Source organism: Polistes canadensis, unplaced genomic scaffold, assembly GCF_001313835.1.
Source record: "Polistes canadensis isolate GaletaPanama2010 unplaced genomic scaffold, ASM131383v1 scaffold_9, whole genome shotgun sequence".
Lineage (NCBI taxonomy): Eukaryota > Metazoa > Arthropoda > Insecta > Hymenoptera > Vespidae > Polistes > Polistes canadensis.
Window position 1 is genome coordinate 1,432,458 of NW_014569556.1, and position 21,683 is coordinate 1,454,140.

The 21,683-nt window shown below is 31.5% G+C and overlaps 1 protein-coding gene across 5 annotated transcripts in view; it reads left to right on the top strand.

The window, feature by feature from the left end:
• The window catches only part of LOC106792251, a 217,738-nt gene that overhangs the window by 80,808 nt on the left and 115,247 nt on the right, over positions 1-21,683 (top strand). For all 5 annotated transcript variants that reach the window (XM_014758524.1, XM_014758532.1, XM_014758541.1 and 2 more), the window contains 2 exons: positions 3,534-3,656; positions 15,068-15,238. In XM_014758524.1, coding sequence (XP_014614010.1) covers positions 3,534-3,656; positions 15,068-15,238 — 294 coding nt within the window. The remainder of the gene's footprint in view (positions 1-3,533; positions 3,657-15,067; positions 15,239-21,683) is intronic.

The following is a 21,683-nucleotide window of genomic DNA, read 5'->3' on the forward strand; positions in this document are numbered from 1 at the left end:
CTCTCTCTCTCTCTCTCTCTCTCTTTTGCTTTTCTATTTTCTCTTTTTTCTGTTTCTTTTATTGGTTTCGTTCATTTCGGCCCGCACACTTATCTGACTTCGCAGAACAATCTCACGGATATATTCGAAACTAATATCAATATAGTAGTATAGCCAGGTAATACGTATATTTCTTTTTACAAGTTTTTACTTTTACTTATTATAGATATATCTAATATAGAAAATCTATCATATGTTCTTTATAGATATCAGTAAAGTCTGATTTTCTATCTTATAGCATTTATCAAGAAAAAATTTATAAATGAGAAAAAAAGAAATGAAAATTTTTTGAAATCAACAAAAAGCTCGGTCTCGAGAGGAATCATTAAGCTCGAATTTTTTTAATTTTCTTCTTTTTTTTTTTACTCGTTGCCCCCTCACAATTAGGTTATTCACGTGAACTTCTGTTACCACGAACGAAGGACGATAATTATTATGCCGCATAGCACGACTTGGCTTGCGCAACAGCACTGCAACATCGAGCTTTCCCAAGGGTTACATTCGCTTCCACTTAATCTACCGAATCGTCAAACTGCGATAAGGGAAAAGTTTTCGTGCGGTCGATCGTGTGTCGCGTAAAGAACAACGGTTCTTTTAGGTTCGATGCGTGCGTGAATGTTCTTAAATAATATCTTGACCATGCATAATTACTTTTAATCCGGCCACTGTAATTTAATGATGACTATCGTAATAAGAAATACTTGCTTAAAATCTGTAAAGGTATATAGATATATATATATTATATAAGGATTGTGATCATATAAAACTTTTTAAGGAATTTTGATGAGTACACTCCTACTCTTTCACAATTTACCTTGAAATAAATAAAAAAAAAATTATCTTCAAACTGCGGTTCGTTTTCTTTTTTATTAGAGCATGCTCAAGGACATAGTTTTTAATACTTAAATAATAACATGATTTCTTTTTTTAGAAAACCAAAAAAAAAATTGAAAAAATTTCATTATTGTACGAAAATCGTATATTTTCAGGATACTTTATATGTCGAATATTTTTAGATTCACAAAAAATGTTTCATTTTCATGGTTTTTTTGTTTACTTAAATATATAAGGACTGGAATTTGAATATGATTTTTTTAACATTTATTTCGAGCTAAACTGAGGATTATACTCATCAGACGAAAAAAAATAATGATTTATGAAAAGATTAGTGACAAGATGAAATTAGTTGAAGTCCCGTCTACGTCATAATTTGGCTAAGAAATCTTTGATTTTGTTCTGGTATTGTTTGAGATACTAAAAATAAACGACTATCCTAATATATATATATATACATCAAACCTTCTGTAAATTTAATTGCTTACATCGATTATTGACTATATGATAAGATTTACAACTGCATTTAAATAAACCGTTTACCCTGTGATTATAGATAGATTTTAACTTCAAGATTGTATAAATTTTTCAACGAAAAGGTTAAGAAAGCTCGGTCGGATGAATTGTTAATGTTTTTATTAACCTAGAAACTGCAAGTAAGAAAATAATATCAGTTTTGGTTTGTACAGAGATAATATTGTAAAAGGAGGATGATTCAATCGTCATGGAACGTTTATACGTATCTATGATCACATTCTTCTTACAATTTAACGAAATATATTTAGAGGATATCGTTTAAATTATATTTATCGTATTTAATTCATCAACATGTTCAACAAATAGAATCTTACGTTTTTTTTGTAATCAGACACTTGGTAAAATGTATTTTCATCGTAATATCATCAAGTTTATGCACGAATGACAAGGTACGAGGGTGAAAAATTTATGTTATTCGCATGAAACGAACAGCGATTACAAAGGTGTGGGTAAACGTGACGTAAGATTTAAAGAAAAAGAAAGGGTGAAGAAGAGTAAGGAAGAGAGAAAGAGAGAGAGAGAAATAGAGAGAGAAAGGGTTAGAGAAAAAGGTAGTTATAGTGTGCAACAAGGAGGAATAATTTTGTCACGAAAGGAAGAGAGATGAAAGAAGAAGGCTAGAGTCAAAAGGTAATAAAGTGAAATGGAAATATTATTCCATGCAATTCTTATGCCTTTTTCTTCTATCGCTACTTTCTTCTCGGCACATTTTTACGACTTTTCTTACTCTTTTTCCGTTCCTTCATTTTATTGCGCATCAATAAACCACGGGAATGATTTACGTTAGAAACGCGGACGTTATAGTGTGGCCATCGACGTGACCGACAAATTATTATTATCATAGTTGTACTTATTCGAAGACGTTATGCGATGTTACCTACTCGTGAAGTTTCACAGAAGGAATCGAATGAGAAATATTATAACAAGTGTTTCTTTCTTTTATTTTTTATTTTTCTTTTCTTTTCTTTTTTTTTCATTCGTTAAGGACGATCGGCAAGTTTACGATTTAATTTCGACACTCTCAACACACGCTCTTTCTTCGAGATAAACGAGATTGCATTTTGGCACGCGAACGGCAAACTGGTTTCGTGTCGATAATTATAGTTTATCGCGACGAGAGAACGTACGTTCGGTCTTTCTCTTTCTTCCCCTACCCTTACCTCTTCTCTCTCTTTCTTTTTTCCGGAAGCTCGATATTCATTTGCATAAAAAGGAAGAAGAGAAAGAAAGAGAGAAAAACGAGAGTTCGGTTTCGTCTCCTTGGTAGATCGATGAATCGCATTTCAAGTTTATTTTTTTCGATAATGGAAAAGAGCGAAGAGGGTTTCGGGGAAGAACAAAAAATTTGAGAGATAAAAGAAAATAATAATTAGAATAATTTGCGAACGTAAGAGGTAGAGAGAGAGAAGAGAGATCGAGCTTAAAAAAATCCTTCGTTTCGGGAATGATGATCGCAAAAATTTATTTATCTCGGTGGTTCAGCCTCGCGAGTTCAGTCGAAAGCAGAGCTTCAGCTAGGAGAGTGGCACCGTAATATAGAGTGTGCTTTATGGCCGGTTGCACCGGTGGCGAACGTTTCGTAATTAATTGCAGCACCCAGGAGTCTTCTTTTATCGACTTCCGTTTCGCGAGTGGCTCGTAAAAATCCGTAAGGGCGTGCGATATAGTTCGCTCCGATTCTTCCTTTTTTTTTTTTTTTTTTTTTTTTTTGTTTTTACTCTATCCCTCTCTCTTTTTCTCTCTTTTGACCTTTTTTTCTTCCTTTCAATTTTTCCATCGCTGTTTTACCATTTTTTTTCAAATTCTCTTTTTATTATTCGTTGAATGGAAGTTTAAAAGACGTTTGTGACTCCAGTCGAAAACATTATTTATATTTATTTATATAACAATAGTACAATAATGCGTATAATTTTTTGTTTTTTTTTCTTATAGAAAACGTTTAATGCAATATTTTTAATATTAAACAATAAGTCTTTTTCAAGTATCGACAAATCCTCTTTAGAAATTCTCTATATTTCATCGGATTAAATTAAAGTATAAAATATGATAAAGCTATAGCGCGAAATATAGGATAAAAATAATTGACAAATGATGAACAAAGACATTTTTTTCTATTGTTTTAGGATCCGATATCAAAAAGGGTGTTGCTATATTAAATTGCCTCTACGCTCGTCAACTCTGTTTCGAGGATCCATCCTGTAGTGCTATTCTTGAAATAATTCCACGTGTCTGCGGTCCAGAATTAGGTGAGTATTAAGACTTCCTAAAAGTTACTTCTTTCTTTTTACGCATTATATTTTATATTAATTTTGTATTACTATTATTATATATGAAGTGGTAATTATCCTTGAAAGGACAAACTTTTGAATGAAACATCCCAAATTAAACTGAATCTGCGGACAGACAGAAAGGGAGCGGTGATTCGGTCGATTTCATATTTTCTATCCCGTTTTTACGTTTCAACGTAACGAGAAAGATGCAAATGAGAATGGCCGAAGAGACGGTCGACGACCCCGTTTATCCACCCTTTTCTTTTTTTTTTCTTTCTCCTTCGTTCGTTTCTATTTTTTCGTTGATTCGTTCTCTCCAACTTGATGGAAATCGCGTTATGCTTTCGCGACAGACGACTCTGACGAAAATTGTAAATTATTCCTAGCTACCAGTACCTGTTAAACGAATCCCCTTCTGTTATTCCCACAGTTTCCTTCCTTTTTTTCTTCTTACGTTTAAATTTTCCTTTCTTTCTTTTCTACTTTCTACGATTATGCTGAACGATTAAGTGCGACATTTAACCGATTTTTATTTTAATTTTCATTAATTTAATAAAAGAAGTATATCTGTTAGAGTCGTTTTGGTAATTAGTAAGATTAATTAAATTTAAAAAAAAGTAAAATCCTATGGTATCATTTCTGTATTATCTGTCATGTAAATTATTTTTCAATTATTTCAATTCTTACAAGTAATATAATACAAGTACTTATATCCGAGTAATTAACGACGAATGTGGATAGAGTAATAGAAAGGTGATATTTTTAGTTTAAATACAATTTTTTTTGAAGAGATTGAATGTCACGTTGAAGTGCTTTCTATATTCTTTTTGTAAAAAAGCAGATAGAAAAGAAGTATAGTAGTTTAATATTTTTTTCCTAATAAAAGTGGAATCGAAGCATTAAAATTAAATCTTGCGGCTTTTATCGAGTCATTAAGAAATCTAAAAATAACGATATTAAGAGATTGATATTTTTTATTAGATTTTCTCGCTATTAAATATTCTATCAGTATTAAGTGTTTTTTACGTTAAGAAAGGTCCTTTTTGAAAAAGATCCGTCGAAGTATCGAACTGACAAATATCCTCATCTATTTTGGAAAGGAAGTAGATTCCTTCTGGTGAGAATTGAACACAAACGTGTTCATTTTGTAGTCATGGTAAAAGTGATTTTGCTTGAATGCTGAAAACGGTCGATAGGAATGGCTGACGATTACGGAGCTTCGAAATTTCGGCGGCTGGATGCCTTCATCTTCTAATCTGGCCGCTAATTGTCTTTGCGAATTGTTACCCCGGAGATGTGCAATCTCTGTTCTAGATGGCTCTTATTGATCAAGTTCTAGCCAATTGCCGTCCAATTAGGCGAACGGGGAGGTTACAATTATTGTCAAAATAAAAAGCTCCTTCTGCACTTTACGCTACTGTTTCCTAGTGTCTATTCGAAATGCATTAAAAGGCATCCCTGTCGTGTAAAATCTGGAATGGGTGAATGAACGAACATGGTAGCACTTACGAATGTACAACACATACGAAATACGTACATATATACATATATATATATATATATATATTGAGCTTTCGCTATCGCGTGAAACGTTTTATTTTCTACGCGATTGCCGTCGTGGATTAATCTGAGCGTTTTCTCTTGCCAAGCCTGGGGAACAAAACTGCGAAAAAACCGCGGTGGTTCACTGGGTCACAAAGTATTTCAGAACTAAATTAACCATTCTTAATTCGGTCAAACAACTAAACCGTCATATGCCATTTAACGCTGGTAAAATCTTGATTTTTCAACGGTTCTTTATAAATATGACTTTTCGAGAAAAGAGAAAGCTAAAGTTTATCCGGAAATCATAATAATATTGTTTTTTTCTTGAATTAATTATTAAATCTACTTATCGATCTTTTTCTTACATTTCTCAATTCGCGATTCGTTTTGACATATATGTATTTTTATCGAGGATCATTTTGCGAAAACAAATTCGATCGATGATCGTTCGTTTGTCCCGTCATATTATATCTCAGCCTCGTTAAGGGTTTCTAGATCGACCGCTAACCGAGCGCGATAATAACGAAGCTCGTAACTTTCTATCCGATTATTACGTTAGCACGTGCCGCATCGTAATCAAGTTATCTCAGAAATTTCACACTCGTTTACGCCCCTTCGGTATCATCGATATTAATAACGTCGAGAACCTTTTCCACCAACTCCGAAACGATGACAACGTCGATATATCGCAAACTTCTCAATGTATAATAATTCAAGATTTGGTGTGTATATAAGTAGCTAAATATGGATAGGAGATACACCTATCAATACGTAATAATTTTTCAAAATTCTAATTCATCCTATTTTCTAATGCACATTAACCCGTTCGTCGTGAAAGGAAGTTCGAGAATGGATCGAGAAGTATTGCATAAATTCGCCTACTCCTCGGTTAGTTTCTCTTGTTGTATATACGTTCCTATGCAATACTTACCAGCGACCACTTTCGATAGTACTTTTTGCAACTCGCTTAGGTATTTTCCGAGTAGCCGAACGATTTGCCTCTTTGTTGGAGTTGCTCGATCCGTGCATCTGACAGCCTGGTAACTGTCGCTTGGTAAGAAGGGTGTGAGAGAGAGAGAGAGAGAGCTATGTGACGTTTAGGAAAGCGTACGTCGATTTGGGATTTCCAGTGCGTGTTACGTCGACACATATATATACATGAGTGGGTGTTGTTCGGTTAAGCTTCGAATATACAGAGGCAGATCTTATAGGAAACCCACGGAAATGCTTCAAAGTCCTGCATACATTCTCAAAGATGTTCTATAGATGTATTCTATTCTATATATACACAGCCTTTTGTGTTTGTGTGTGCGTGTGTATACGTGTATGTAGGTATATAAATATATGTACCTATATAAGTATATACGTGTTGACGGTGCGATCGAGGAAAATCTTTTCATGGTCGGCTATCGTGTGAGATCGAGGCTCTAGGTTGCCTATGATGATAGGAAGGCTAGACTGTGGCGTTCCAAGTATGCAACTATCCGAAGTAATAACGTGTCGAGCATCGTATGCCATAGTGTGGCTAGACTCCCTTATTAAAAGGCTTAGCTGGCATTTTGGACTTGACACTACTTATGGTCGTTCGATTATATTAGAAATAACGATCGTGCTTCTGAATCGCTGAAATAACTTTGACGAAAAAAAAAAAAAAGGAAAATAAACGAAGTGTATAACGTCAATGACTTTTGCAAATATTCTATTTCGATTCAAAATCGAGGGAAGAGATAAAAAATATATATACGAAAAAATGAACAACCGTTTTGCATTATTAAATAATTTGAGTTATTTGAGAAAGTCTATTTTCATTTTTATTTTTATATTACTTTATTATCAAAGTTAAACTTACATATATGTGTGCATAAAAAATAAAAGAAAAGATGAAAAAAAAGGAGATCGTGTTAACATTTGAATTAATTCTGATTCATGGGACGATACTAATTCCTACGTCGTCGTTTCGAAGCTTATCTCTTAGCTAGGGCGCAAAGGGTACGCAAAGCGTTCGTTTCGATCGATGCTTGATGGTTATCGATGGTCGATGGTCAACGGTACCTTAAGCTAAATTTATAAGCGACATCGCGACAAGCTCTATACTACTTTTCTTTTGATCCTCTACTCGATACACTCGAGAAACCATGATAACAGTTTCTTAAAGCGGATCCAATTGATTTATTGATGTAAATATTCTCGAGATAATATATTATGATATCATCTTCGATTTATATATATATACTCCTCGGAAATTTTCTTACTTTCTTTCTTTTTTCTTAATAATCATTTAAAAAGTATATTCGATAAACAATTAGAAATGTCGCGATATGGTGTGTTTTAGATTATTTACATTACTGTCCAAATGTGGCACGTGCAAAATACAATGGCAACGGGATTACACGAAAGCAAGGTTTACGCTTCCACACGATATTCGGTTATTCCGATTAACGGTAAAACCGAACTGGCACAGTAGTCGGCTGTCGTACGTACTAATGCATTCATTAAGTGAATTGGCTCCAACAATCGTACCTAAACCGATGATTAATAGTGGATTTTGAATTATTCCTATAACCAAAACGATACCTACTGCAACGAATCGCGTCCTTTATTCTGTAACACTTTGGCATATTAACAATCACGTATCGATTTAAGTGAATTTAACCCTTTCGGTACAAGCATTGTGTCCGCCATAACATTTCTGCCGCCCCGAAAATGCACACATAATGCATTACCAGTCCTTTTTTGTATGAACATTTTCCTAAACGTTAAATAAGAATTATACTTAACATTAAACCTACCGATACTTCATGTATACCTATTCCCATAGTCAAATGACCTCCTTAAAAAATACATACATCTTAATATAGAATGAAATTTTAGCCAATTGGATAATAAAAATATTTTCTTTTACTTAGAAATGAATAATCTATATTTTATGCATTTTGACTGAATTTATTAAAAATTACAGGAAGTGGTAGGTTAATTGTTAATAAAACAATGTTAATTGATGCCCGGTAAATCCGGCATTTGTATTGAAAGGGTTAATAAAAATCTTACAGGTATTGAAATTATTTTGTCATTTTTGTTAATACTTTTTTAAACACCGCTGTTTAAAATAAAATTGACAATAATAGATCTAGAAGAGGAAAACTTTAAACCGTAGTCTATATGGTTGGATCACATGAATTTTGAATAGGCTTTCAACTTTGAAATGGTACACTGTCTGAGGGAATGAGAAAAAGAGAAAGGACATACCATAAGACTTGGAAAAGAAAAAGTTTTCTTACGTTCTAGACAGCTGGTCCACGTTTGAAACACACCGAGACATTAAACTCTCGTATGGAGGTAATACAAGACTCCAAGTTATTATGGATTTTTAAAAACCGAGTATATCATTGTCTATGTTAGTATAGCAACAAGATCTACAATATAAAACAATGTTTTTCTTTTACCGATGGGAATATCGATAAACAAAAACTATTATTTCTATTATTATTATCATTCTGGTAAAAGAGATTAAAAATGAGATCAATTTGCTACGTGTTGACAGTTTCATTATTTTACCAAAGTATTTTAAAATTTATTTATCATATATTAAAAAGTAAATTAATTTCATTTTTATTATAGCGAAAAATGAAATTCACTAAAGAACATTTATCTTCCTGTATGCCTTTTTTTTAATCGAAAATAACGTATACACATACGGCTACGAAATAAAAACGAATTGTCTGTGAAACTTACGAAAAGAACGTTATGCATGTCAATGCTTATCGCGAATGGTTTGTTATAGCATAGAATATTAAAAAATCCAACAAACTTTACCAAACGCAGTATACATTGTTATATTTCAATGTATTGTATTTTACATAATATTGTAATATGAATCTAAATAAGTCAAAATTTGTTTTTTATCGAAAAAGAAAATAATTTTATTCGAAATACATGCTTTTATAAAATTAATAAAAAAAAGACAGCGTTTTATTTTAGTTAATTTTCTATCCCTATATTGAAATGTTTCCAATTTTTATTCGCATGATTTATTTTACGAGGTACTCCGTTCACAATGTTTTTTTAAATCGTCATTCTTAGAAAGAAAGATCTTTCGTTATTTGTCAGTTATTATACGGGTGAGTAAAACTCGTCTTGGGGGGTCAACAATGATAGGAAGAAAGTGAGGAAAAATATGGTCGAGAAGTAAAGACGGTATAATCCTATATATATATATATATAGAGAGAGAGTACGCACCATTTATTTCAATTCAATCGGTTTCCTTTACGTAAGATAAAAGAGCGATGTGAAAAAAAAACCACGAAGAAAGAAGAAATGGATTATCAATTTTTCTGTTAGAGTTTTTTATTCGCGAATTGAAAACTGAGATTGAAAAATTGTCAAACTCTTTTTTTATTACAAATATTATTTTAATGACGATAAAGTGATATATATATCTTTTCATACTTTTCATAAAATTACTATAGAGTTTTGAAAGCATACCCCATTGAATGCACGAATAAAATTTTCAGAAACATTTTTGGTCGAAATGTAATTAAAACTTGTTAACGATGAAGCAATTTACTGATGACATGAGTACACAATTCGTGGATGAGTAGCATAAAGTATTACCTTATTTCGTATTTGCGTTCAATCAAAAATTAAGTAAACTCGAAATTTTGTTAGTATTTTTTTTGTTTTTTTACTAAGCAATGTTTACCAAATATAGTTGATTTTATACAGTTTAACGATTTCTCAACAATTACTCTTGATAAAGAAATGTTCTCTCTACAAACAAATTCATACATATATTTAAATTATTTGAACACAATCTTTTTTATATCCCAGTATTATTAAAATTTGTTAACGATCCCGAAGAGCTGTTGTTTCACTAATTGTAAAACAAAATTAGTTATACATTAATAAGCGTTATCTTGGTGAGAAAAAAGAATGAAATAATCTGGTAAAGTGGGAACCGATTCAGAAACTTCCATTATTCGAAAATACAATGTACATTGTTACGATAAAGAATCGTACGCAATTTCGGGATACAATAGCACGAAAAGGAAACATGAAAACGAAGAAGAGAGAAAGAGAAAAAAATAAATAAATAAAAATAATGTATAATATATACGCTTTCTTAATGTTGCAAAATAATTCTTTAATTGTTTATTCATTTCTTGTAAACGCGCACACATATATTATCAACGAATGAAACAATAATTAGAAATTGGAGATACATGAACTAGCAGTTCGAAGAGAGACTGCAAAACAGGTTAATTAAATGCTCACCATTATCCATTTAATTGTAATTAATTGACGAGAACTTTCAATTAATTTCGAAGGAAAGTTAGATCCACGTTGGTTATTGTTAATCGATTTTATCAAATGTAGATCGATATGCAGTTATAGATTTTCATATATGCGATGATGATCCGTAAGCAGATTACGACTATTAATTACATTTAATGGACTTTAATGATCGGAACGATCTTTGTATTTACATATCTGTGCATTCTCGATTTTATTTTTGGTAAACACATTATGGATATAAATTTTATTCAAATATGATTACAGAAAACAGAAGATGAGTTAACAAAATATTATTCGTTTTATAGAATACACACATCTCTTCATCGAAAATCGAATATTTGGTTGGTTATATTTCGTAATATAGTTTTCAATTTTCTCTTCGTTTGCTGTTCTTTTTTTTGTATTTTCATCTCCATACATTTTATTCTTATCATTCGGTGACTCATTATTTTATATATTGAAACTAACAAAATTAATCTTCTTATTTTTCTAAGCATAACATTAAACACTTGTATATTTTTTACATTAGAAAAGCGTTCTAATTGCAATTTCTAATAAATAATTTGCTGTCTTAGCTGGTTTGAATTTAGCTGAGCGTATATAAATAGGAAGTTAATCTATTATATATATTAGTGGTTAGTTTCTATGAAACTTGGTGCATATCTCGCATTATAATCATTATATATATTAGTTCTTTTCTTTTTTCGTAAACTCAGTTTAAAATAGACATTTAAATAATGATTATGAAAAATATAAATATAAATAAAGATATTTTTTTAAATTTGTTTAAAATACAATTAGACTACTATATATACATAATTAATCAACAATAGATAAGTATTCTTACAAATGAGAAAAAACGAACAGAGGATCACGTCGAACGTACATTCCATATTATTATTTCAATATCAATAAAATTCGTCCCAAATTAAAGCGAATAATTTTTGAGAGATATAAGAAAAACTTCGGAGAGATAATTAATCGAGAACAATTCTCGCAAATCAGAACAATAATTATAATATCATTGTATCGGTAATTAAATGTTCCTATAGAGAAAATAGTGATGAAATTCGTTCGATTGATGTGATATGTGTCGTGTATATATATTGGGAATATATAAAAAAATAGTATAAAAAAAAAATCAACGAAAGAGAAGGAAGGTAAAAGAGATAGGAAGGGGAAATAAAAGAAAAGACAGGGAAAAAAATGGGAAGAGAAGAAAGAAATTATATATAGGTAACGGAAATCAGGGAACTAGAATGATCCCGGTTTTACATACGGAAATCGGGCATTCGCCCAGGAGTTGCATATACTACGTATGCATTTCGGACGCATTTCGAGCACTGCAATGTGGTCCGGCAGCCTGAATTCAGATGGCTACCACACGATTGCAGCAACGTATGATCCATCTCGGTTGATTCTCCGGTACCCCCTGGCAATCCCCAACTAGCCAACACCGTCAAACCCCTTCCTCGTCTATCACACGGCCCCATCTCTATCTAACACTGGCCATGCGGCTACCAGACTAGCAGCTTTCATTGCCGTTGCCATTGGTATATACGGTCCATAGGCGTAGTACCAAAGCATTAAACAAAAACACGCAAGCAGAGATATAATCGTGGTCACAATGAAACTTACTCTCTTCCTTTCTCTTTCACCCTTTCTGTCTCTCATTTCTCTTTCTCTGGTTCATTCGTTCGTTCGTTGTGATTTTACAAATAATACAATGAAAAAAAACCTTCATAGAGTATATACTCCGTTTTGAAATCTTTTGTTTTATTTATTAAAACTCGATTTATTTCTCTTTTCATTTCATCAAATTATTTTTTCTACGACGTTTGTGTGTTAAAATAAGTTTATTTCGTTTAATTGTAAACTTTGTTTTTTTTTTCTTTTAGATCTTACTTCGTGAGAATAATTTTTAAGTATTCTTTTCGTTCGCCGTTTTAATGACGTTTTGAAATTCAGAATAATTTACTTTTTAACAGAAAAATTCTCAGTTAAGAATGCCCATAGATTAATTAGTGCAACGTTTATTGAAAGAAAAAAAAAATATAAGGCAGGAGAGAAGGGATCTCCTTAATTGCCATAGCGAGACATCCTAAGTTTCGTAATAACCAAGCCGTGCCGAGGTTATAAGTAATGAATCCAGATGTCGTCGACAACGAAACGTCAGGTGGAAAATGACAAAGGTCTATGTAAAATTTCAATTCCATTCGTCGTCTGCGTCACAGTCGTGGAAAAGATAATGGATTCGGCTTTCATTGGTTAAAGTTTCTGCGCTCGGATAGGACGAACTTTTTATTTCAATGAATATCGGGGTTAATTTTATTTAGGACGAGAGCTAACTGAACTTTCGTCCCGCTTTTTTTCCTCGGACAAATCGTTTTTTTCAATCGCGATGGATTTTTATTTTATTCTATTGTATTTTCTCTTATTATTTTCTTTCTCTTTTCTTTTCTCTTTTTTTTCATTTGCAAAAGAGCTCAATCTTTTTATTTGAATTGATATCGTTATTCAAAGTGGCTCGTAGGTACTATATGTACAAACATTTATTCATACATACATATATAAATATATAATATATATATATGCATATGAGTATATGGATAAATATTACATATATTATACAACGACAATACTAACCATACTGAAATGTCGGTACGGTCGATTCATATTTCGTTAATATTATCCGACGAGATTTAATTAGGAAATGTCGTCCTTTCGTTTGCCCTCGAAACCATGCTACTAGCACGACGGGAAGTAGTATAAAGTTCTCGTATACCGTTACAGCTACAACACTTAAAAGGACGTTAAGCGTCGAGCCGGTGTCACGACCTAATTTCGATGTACTGCTGATGAGGAAATAAAAGTCTTTCATAGGACGAGGCACGAATAAAGAAGGAGTAACTGCGTGGAACGAAATTGGTAATGCAAACATCTCTTTCTCTCTCTCTCTCTATCTCTCTGTTTCTCTGTAGATAAAGAAAGAAAGAAAAACAGCAAGAGAATGAGAGAAAGGATGAGATAAAGAGACACGGGACTTCTTAAAGAATATCTTATAGTTAAGATTTCGTAAAGATTAAATACCCCTTAGCTATTGTCAATTTCAACGAAATTTACTCGATTTCATGAGGACGAATCGAGTTGGTTGAATTCAAACATAAAACGATCTTAAATTTTATAACTCGGTGAAACGAGCTGGAAGTTTGCGAGCGTCGGGAAACATCCAGCTTTTAAAAATGGTCTTGAAAGCGTCCTGAACAGAATTTTCCTCTCTCTCTCTCTCTCCCTTTCTCTCTCCCTCTCTCTCATTTTCTATCATAAAAGATTTTCGATCGACGCGTCGTTCCTCGAATAATAACCTTTCGCCCGTACTCTTCCTATCAAGCTGATGGAGATGAGTTTGATGGCAGCGGCATTGTTTTATGCAACGAAATGTCGACCCAATTTCGATATTGCATCAACGTGCTAATAAAGATGAAATGCGTGTGGATATGTAAAGAAGAAAAGTCGTATGGCTTTTACAAAACTGAACGTGTTTTTACAAAAATAACACAACGAAAAACATTGAAATAGACAATAATTAAGAATTTTGTATATATGTTTCGTTATTTTTATTTTCCTATTAACTGGTTCCTTGGATATTTTCTGATACAACGAGTTAAATTTAGTTGAAAACATTGAGACTGTTTCTAATAGACAGATATAATAGAAAGATTACATGTGTGTTAATTATTTCTTGATATATACTGCTAGTTTCTATATAATCGTTTCGTTTCAAGTATTTTGTAAGTATCTTTAATGTTACGAATCATATAAGAAAGTTTTCATAAAAATTACAGTTTCTGATGTTAATCGAACTAATCCGTAAAGAGTAATTCAAAGTAGATTTCAAAATTTGTTCGTATTGCTTGCAGCTATTGAAATCAAACATTTTATTATTTTCTCATAATTAGAGAAAGGTCTATATGCAAAAAGATATCGTAAAATACTAATTGTAATCTTTATGGTTGGGGTTAGGGAACCTTATCAATCTACGTCCCTGAAAAAATTATACAACATCTGACGAAGCACGACGTTAATTAGTCGTCAGAAAATAATTAATTGTTAGTTAATTTTATGTTCTCTATTTGTTATAATTTAAACTTCATATATTGTTATCAAATAATTTTATATGAATTTCATTAATTTGCAACGCGTAGTAATATAAATTTACATTCAAATATACCGTATGTGTACGAATCAATATGAAACATTAAAAATGCGAAAATGTATATTTATTGATTTTAACGCGGTAATTGATAAAATAATAAACATTATTAGAAGAATCTAAAAGATTTGATTTATCATGTTTCCTATTTGGAATAATCTGACGTAAAATTTCAAACTTTGCATTCTTTAAATATACGACAATGTTTAACACGTTCCGTGCCACGTGTATGTATATTAAATACAAATTAGTATGATTCATTGTTGATTTTAATGACAATTATCAAGGATTATCTATTTATAAATAAACTAAAGAATAATAATAAAATTGTTTCAGTGGCTTGTTCAACGGTGACGGTGACAAAGTGTCGTTCAGCACTTCATAGTCTGCAAGCTTTCTCGTTCTTTCGACCCACGTGTCTTTGTAAGGAACGGCACGTCGATCCAGATTGCAATAGTTTCCAAAATTTCCTCTTCGATCATCCCTGCATCGATGTACAGAAAAAAGGTAAGTCATTTCTTTTCGCACAACACAAAATTTTATCAAACGATGTTAATACCTCGTGTTAAATAGGCTTTCATTTTACATTCACAATCTTAACTTTCTCTCTAATAACCAACGTCATATAAACTTTGATATTATGCACCTCGTGTATCTGTAATTTCCAAGGCTTATTTCATTTTTTGTCATCAAATTAATTGTTGATTAATATAATATTCAGTACCGAGTGAAAGTATTCGAACAAACTAAATTTTTAATTTACGATAAAATGAAATAGCTTTCAATATAAATTGAAGTTCATTTAACCCTTCGTCCGTAAACGTTTTTTTGGCACTTTACGTCAGTAAACGTTAGTCTTTCACGTCCGACTGTTTTTTTGCCCTGTTAATGTACTCAAAAAATTGTTTAAAAATTCATGCAAATGCTCGAAACCTTCAACTTGATATATCAATCCTAAAATTGTCGAAAAATTTATTTTTGCATATATTTTTTTTTAAACAAATGGAATGACTCGATAAAAAGCAATAATTTACTGAAAAAATCGTAACTTTTTGAAAAGTTAAGATATCATAATTAAAAAAAAAAACAAATTAAAGTTTAATATTACGGTTTTTCGAAAAAAAATATTTTGTTTCATTTATTTAATATTAAATGCTTAAGTTTAAATAGGTACAAAAAAAAACATGTATTAAGAATTATTATTGACATCATGTATTAGTATTGACATATTTTATTGTCAAACAATATCAATTTCATTTTCACTGTCTTTGCCTTCAAAATATGAAATTATTTCTCGTTGGCGAAGTATACGCGCCACGTGCTCAGCCGATCGTTGTTCCATTTTGAGCTAATAACAGTGAGAGAAATATATGTGATTTTTTTTCTTATTTTGTAGCTTCACTTGTGCAAAAAAAAACGTTACAACGAAAATAAATTTTTTCACTTGCCTGTGAGTTCAGTACACGCTGTTCGTAAACGGGGATCTCTGGGTTTGATCTGCTCACAATAATTCTACAAAAGGAACTGAAACCTTTATCCTTGGATGTCTGCTCCTATACGTACATACATAATTTTAGGTGGGGGTATTAGCTTTGTGTATTCACTTCCTAGAAAATTATTTTTCAAAACAGTTTTGGCTCGGACACGAAAGACCCATGTTTATCGACGAAGGTTTAAATTCAAAATAATATTTCAACTAAAATCAATGCAACATGCGTATTTTATGATTATTTTTTATATTACAGATCTATATGCTACAATATATTTACTTAATATTTTAATTCAAAAGATATATCGTAAAAATGAAAAAGCATCATACATTATAAAGATGTACATATAATATTATATTATCGAAAAATTAGATTTGTATCAATACTTTTATTTATCCTACATGATATAATATAATCCATAAATATTACTACGTGATAATAACAATTATAAACCAATAATTATCACTGTCTCGTCTTTATTGCAATCAAATATAAGTTAAAATTTAAATTTCATGTTATTTTGTTTTTATATAAATACATGTAAAAAATAAAAATTGTTAACAAAAGGTTAAGAATATCCTTTCAATTAATCATAGAAAGATCGAAAGTAGATAATATATATGTGTATTTACTTTCACATTCGTGATGGTTTGTCATGGTAAATTCAATAATGGCTTTAAAGCTTAGGAAACTTCGTAATCCTTGCGAAAGCCTACGGTCGAGCGAGAGGTATCAACTACACCGTCATAACAAACGATGTCGCAGCACTTTCGAGAGAACTTCTCCGGTTTCCTCGCGACATCCTCTTCCGCTCTTATAGCCCCAGCCCCTTTCGATATCTCCAAGGAAGAGTAGAGACAAGAAAACTTGTAACGATCCAAAGACCAAAAGCAAGTTGTTGGACAACGCGTATTGCGAAATCCCGCTTGCGTCGCATTCTCTCATGTCTTTTGATATCGAGTTCGAATCTCGCGTTCGAAATAAAATTCGAAAAAAGTACAAAGTTCTACGAATGTCCTTATATAATAGAAGAACATTTTCTTTATTGTTTCTTTTATCAAAATTAAACTAATCCACACATTTTTTTAATTTATTAATTCTCCCTTTCGTGCGTGTTTTATAAATTTTGTAAGAAAATAATACTATTTATTTTAAGTAAATATTAAAGCAGACATAATGGAGAAATCACATTATCATAATGTATTTTTATATTAAATTTAATGACGACAAAATGTTTTGCGCATATGTTACATTGAATATTAAATTATAGTAAACATTAATATTTTTTATTGCGCAATATCTCATTCATTATTTTTTTTTTTCAAAGTTAAACAATTTATTGTTCAATTAAACGTTAGATTTATCGTTAACTCGAAAAAGTATTATACGTGGTACAAATATTTCTATTTGGTCAACAATATTTTATCATTTAAAAATATACTTCATGATCTGCGGTTTATTAAGAAACTGTTTAAAGCTTAACCTTCAGTTGTTTTGCTTTAGTAATAGAACTTCATTAAAACTTGAAGGAAGGAATGATAAACGAAATTAGAGTAATTCGTTAAAGAAATTGGAAATAACATTGCATCCAATGGTTAAGTAGGATCTTTCAAGCCGTTAGGAATTAGAAGTCTGCTGCCATTAATGTTGATTTAACGAAAGCTACTCGTATCTTTGTGCGTGTAACATATTTTACCTTTGTATACCTTACCCCGGCAAATTTTATTTTAGTTCTTTTATTTCTTGTCTTCTATTTTTTTTTTCTTCCTTTCTTCTCATCTCTTTTTTCATTCTTTATTTTTTTCTTCTTCTTTCTTTTTTTTTTTCTTTTTTCTAAAAGAGTACCAGACCGGATTTAATCTCATTAAGTGCCGAAGCTTCTAGGTTTCGTAGTAGCTGCGGTACCGGCTGTGGCAGCTTTTATTATCCACTGGTCTTTCTTTCTCTCTCTTTCTCTCTCTCTCTCTCTCTCTTTCTCTTGTATGAACGGCTTTCAGTAGCAAGGCGTGCGGCTCATGGTGTAAGATAAAAGTAATTAAGTCGTGACCCAAGGCTGACTAATTGCACGATTTATTATTCTCGAGTGTTTCTTCTCGTTCACGTCGAAACTCGTGATTGCATTGTGATCGAAAATATAATTCGAATTTTTATTTCTATTTTATTTCCTATCTATCTTCCTCTTTCTCTCTTTCTTTTGTTTACTTTTTCAAAGGAAACTTGAAAAGTACTTCGTAGGCACGCAATAAGCTAGGATAATAACAAGAAAATATGTATCAATTGAAATTCTAGTCTCGTGTTAATGTCTACAAATGTAATCAGCAGTTAGCAGGTAGTTCTCTGTTTACGTTTTGATTGTACTCTATTGAATAAAGGAATATAATTTTGGAAATAAAGTTTAAAGAAAGAAAGGAAGGAAGAAAGGAAGAAAGTAAAAAAAGAAAAACGAACAAATTAAGGAATTAAAATAAAATGAAACGAATCGAATAAAGATTACGATTCTTGGTTGAAAATTCTTCGAGAAATCGATTTAAAGTACTTAGCGGAGAACGATTGAAATGTCGGAGAAGTTCGGCCGATCGCAAGTCGTCGAATGAAAGAAAGGATGAAAAGAAAGAAAGAGTAAGGGTGGGTTAGACAAGAGGAATGAAGAAAAAGAAATTCAATCGCTTTACTTGCACCATAGCAGGATGGCTAATAGCTATGGCGTTGAAGTTAACGATCCCGATAATCGGACGCGCGTCTTCTTTCACCCTTCTTCATGAAGCGTAAGAAAAGAGATCGAGAGAGGGAGAGAGAGAGAGAGAGAGAGAGAGAGAGAGAGAGAGAGAGAGAGAGAGAGAGAGAGAGAGAGAGAGAGAGAGAGAGAGAGAGAGAGAGAGAGAGAGTCAGAGTAAGAGGGGGTGGAAAGATAAAGGGACAGATAGAAAAGAGAGGGTAGAAAGATCCCTAGAGATATCGGTCTCCAAGATCTTCCAAGCAGGATTTTTCTTTAAAAGCCAACTCTGACTGCTCAGTCGGTTCTTTCGGAGAAGAAACAAAAGAATCGAGATTTCTTTAACTGCGTATCCTTACATAGATATCCTTATATAGCTATCATTATAATATATAACTATGTATATATGTAGAGTGTCCATTTTAATTTGACTATCTTAAATATCTTCTTAGTTTTCTATCATAAGAGAAAAAATACGAGTTTAATGATCTTGAAGAAATTCATTTTGATTTCATTACGTTCAGAGATGTATTTTAATATATGAAAGATTATTTAATCAAAGATCATCAAAAACTATGAAAACGATCAATACAGTTACAACTAAATCATGTATACTCTTTATATAATACTTATATAATATGTATTTATAGAGATATATATGTACATAATATATTACATAGATATATATGTATGTATAGATATCTATACACACTTTCCCGGTGGCGTTGAATCCCTTCCTCTCAATGTGCTTGCTTCCCCATTGTTCATTTTTCAGAAGGCTCGTTCGTCCGGGCCGCCGAGCCTTTTGAGTGTTTTGAACGATTCACAGATAATTCCCGATGCGCTTCTTTTCATTCTCACTGAAATAAGACTTTCTCGCTCTTGCCTTTTCTATTCGTCTTTGGTTTGGCATCTACCACACATCCCATTCCCGTTCCTCTCTAACATTTGTTCATCCTTCTCCTTTCACTTATCGAAGTACCTTTATCCTTTTGCAAAGAGCAAAAGAATTCAATGACCCGAGCTCTATCTATCCCTTTGTCTTTTCATATTCTTTCATTTTTATTTTATTGCTCTTCTACTTTTTACCGTTCAGTTCTCTATCTATTCTTTTATCTATGGCGGTTCCCTTTCAATAGAATTCTTTTTTTTTTTATTATTTTATCGAATTATATAAATATCTAGAGTAACAAATGTAGAAATATAATTATATTAATCATAGAACAATACAAATAATGTAAAATTTAATCGAACCAAAGTAAGTGGAACAGATTATATTTACCTATAACAATCTTTGTATAGATATACAAAGTATGACTTTTTATTTAATTTTCTTATTTCCTTTTTTTTTCTGTCTATAAAATATAACTCTCTCGAGTTTATAGTTAAAATATATATCGTAAGCTACGAAGATTGAATTGATTTGCAATAAAAAAAAAAAGATGTAATGAAAAACGCATTGAAATACCCTCTGTAGCGAAAAATTATTTTTTACGATTGAAAGGTATTTTTTTCTTTTTTATTGTTTCTTTTTTTTCATTGTACATTCATTTAATCTCTATGGCTTGAATAAAATTAAATTGTATACTCGATAAAAATATATTTTAGCAAAATAATTAAGTGAAGAATCATACTTTAAACAATAAGTGTGTAAAAAGTGATATAAGAACATTTATTCTGTGTCAATACTTTTGTTCTACAGTGTATAATAGACTCTTTAGTTCGTTGAAATAATTTTTGTATAGTAATACTTTTCTTTCTTTTTCATATTCATATTAGATATAGATATATCATCAAAGTACACTATGTTAACATCGTTGCGTTTAATTATTACTAATCGTGATTGCATATAACAAATAATAATATAATTTTATTGTTTTTCTTCATGGGATCGTATTTCATTTGTATATCGGGTATATCATCCATTTGAAATAACACTTTTATAACTATTTATATTTCGAAGAATGAACGATAAGGAGGCAAACGAAATAAGCCGATTAGATTTTTACAGGTGATTATAATTATTTATTAAACAACTGAACCTGCAATCTACGCTCATCCCTCGTAAATACTTACGACGATCGGAGTGTATTTCGAGTATCGTTTTATTTTTCGTCATATATTGTATTTTCCATTTCTCTCTCTCTCTCTCTCTCTTCCTCTTTAACGTTGGTACGATTGTATTTTTACTTCGCTTTTTACAACGCATTTGGCTTAACGTTCGCCAAAAAAATGTAATCTATTCGTCCTCGGAAATAGCACATTAATAAAAAAACACGCGTGTAGCTTCGCGTTCGTGTTTCTGTTCGTAATCCGATATAGGATTACGGCAACACCGAAGAGCGATCGAAATAGGAACGCTTGTTAATATTCCAAAATTTTCCTGTGAGCGTATTTTTCCATCCGATTAAAAACATTGGTTTATTAATCTCCTACTCTTTTTATCTCTCTTTCTCTCTTTTTTTTTTCTTTGTCTTTCTTTCAACGTTATTGGTTCGTCCCATGAAAAAAAAAAAAAATTTTTCTATTCATACATTGAAGCGAAAGAGAAATAATAAAATAAATCTGATCTCTGAAAACTATACAATTGAGTTTATACTTTTAAATAAAGTACAAACACCATTTTATCTCTCCATTATGAAATTGAATATTGCATATTCATATTTAAAAAATTCATTATGTAAGATTTCATAGCTTAAATTATGCGTCTATAATATTCGTACGAGCGATAAGTATAAAACAACATTTT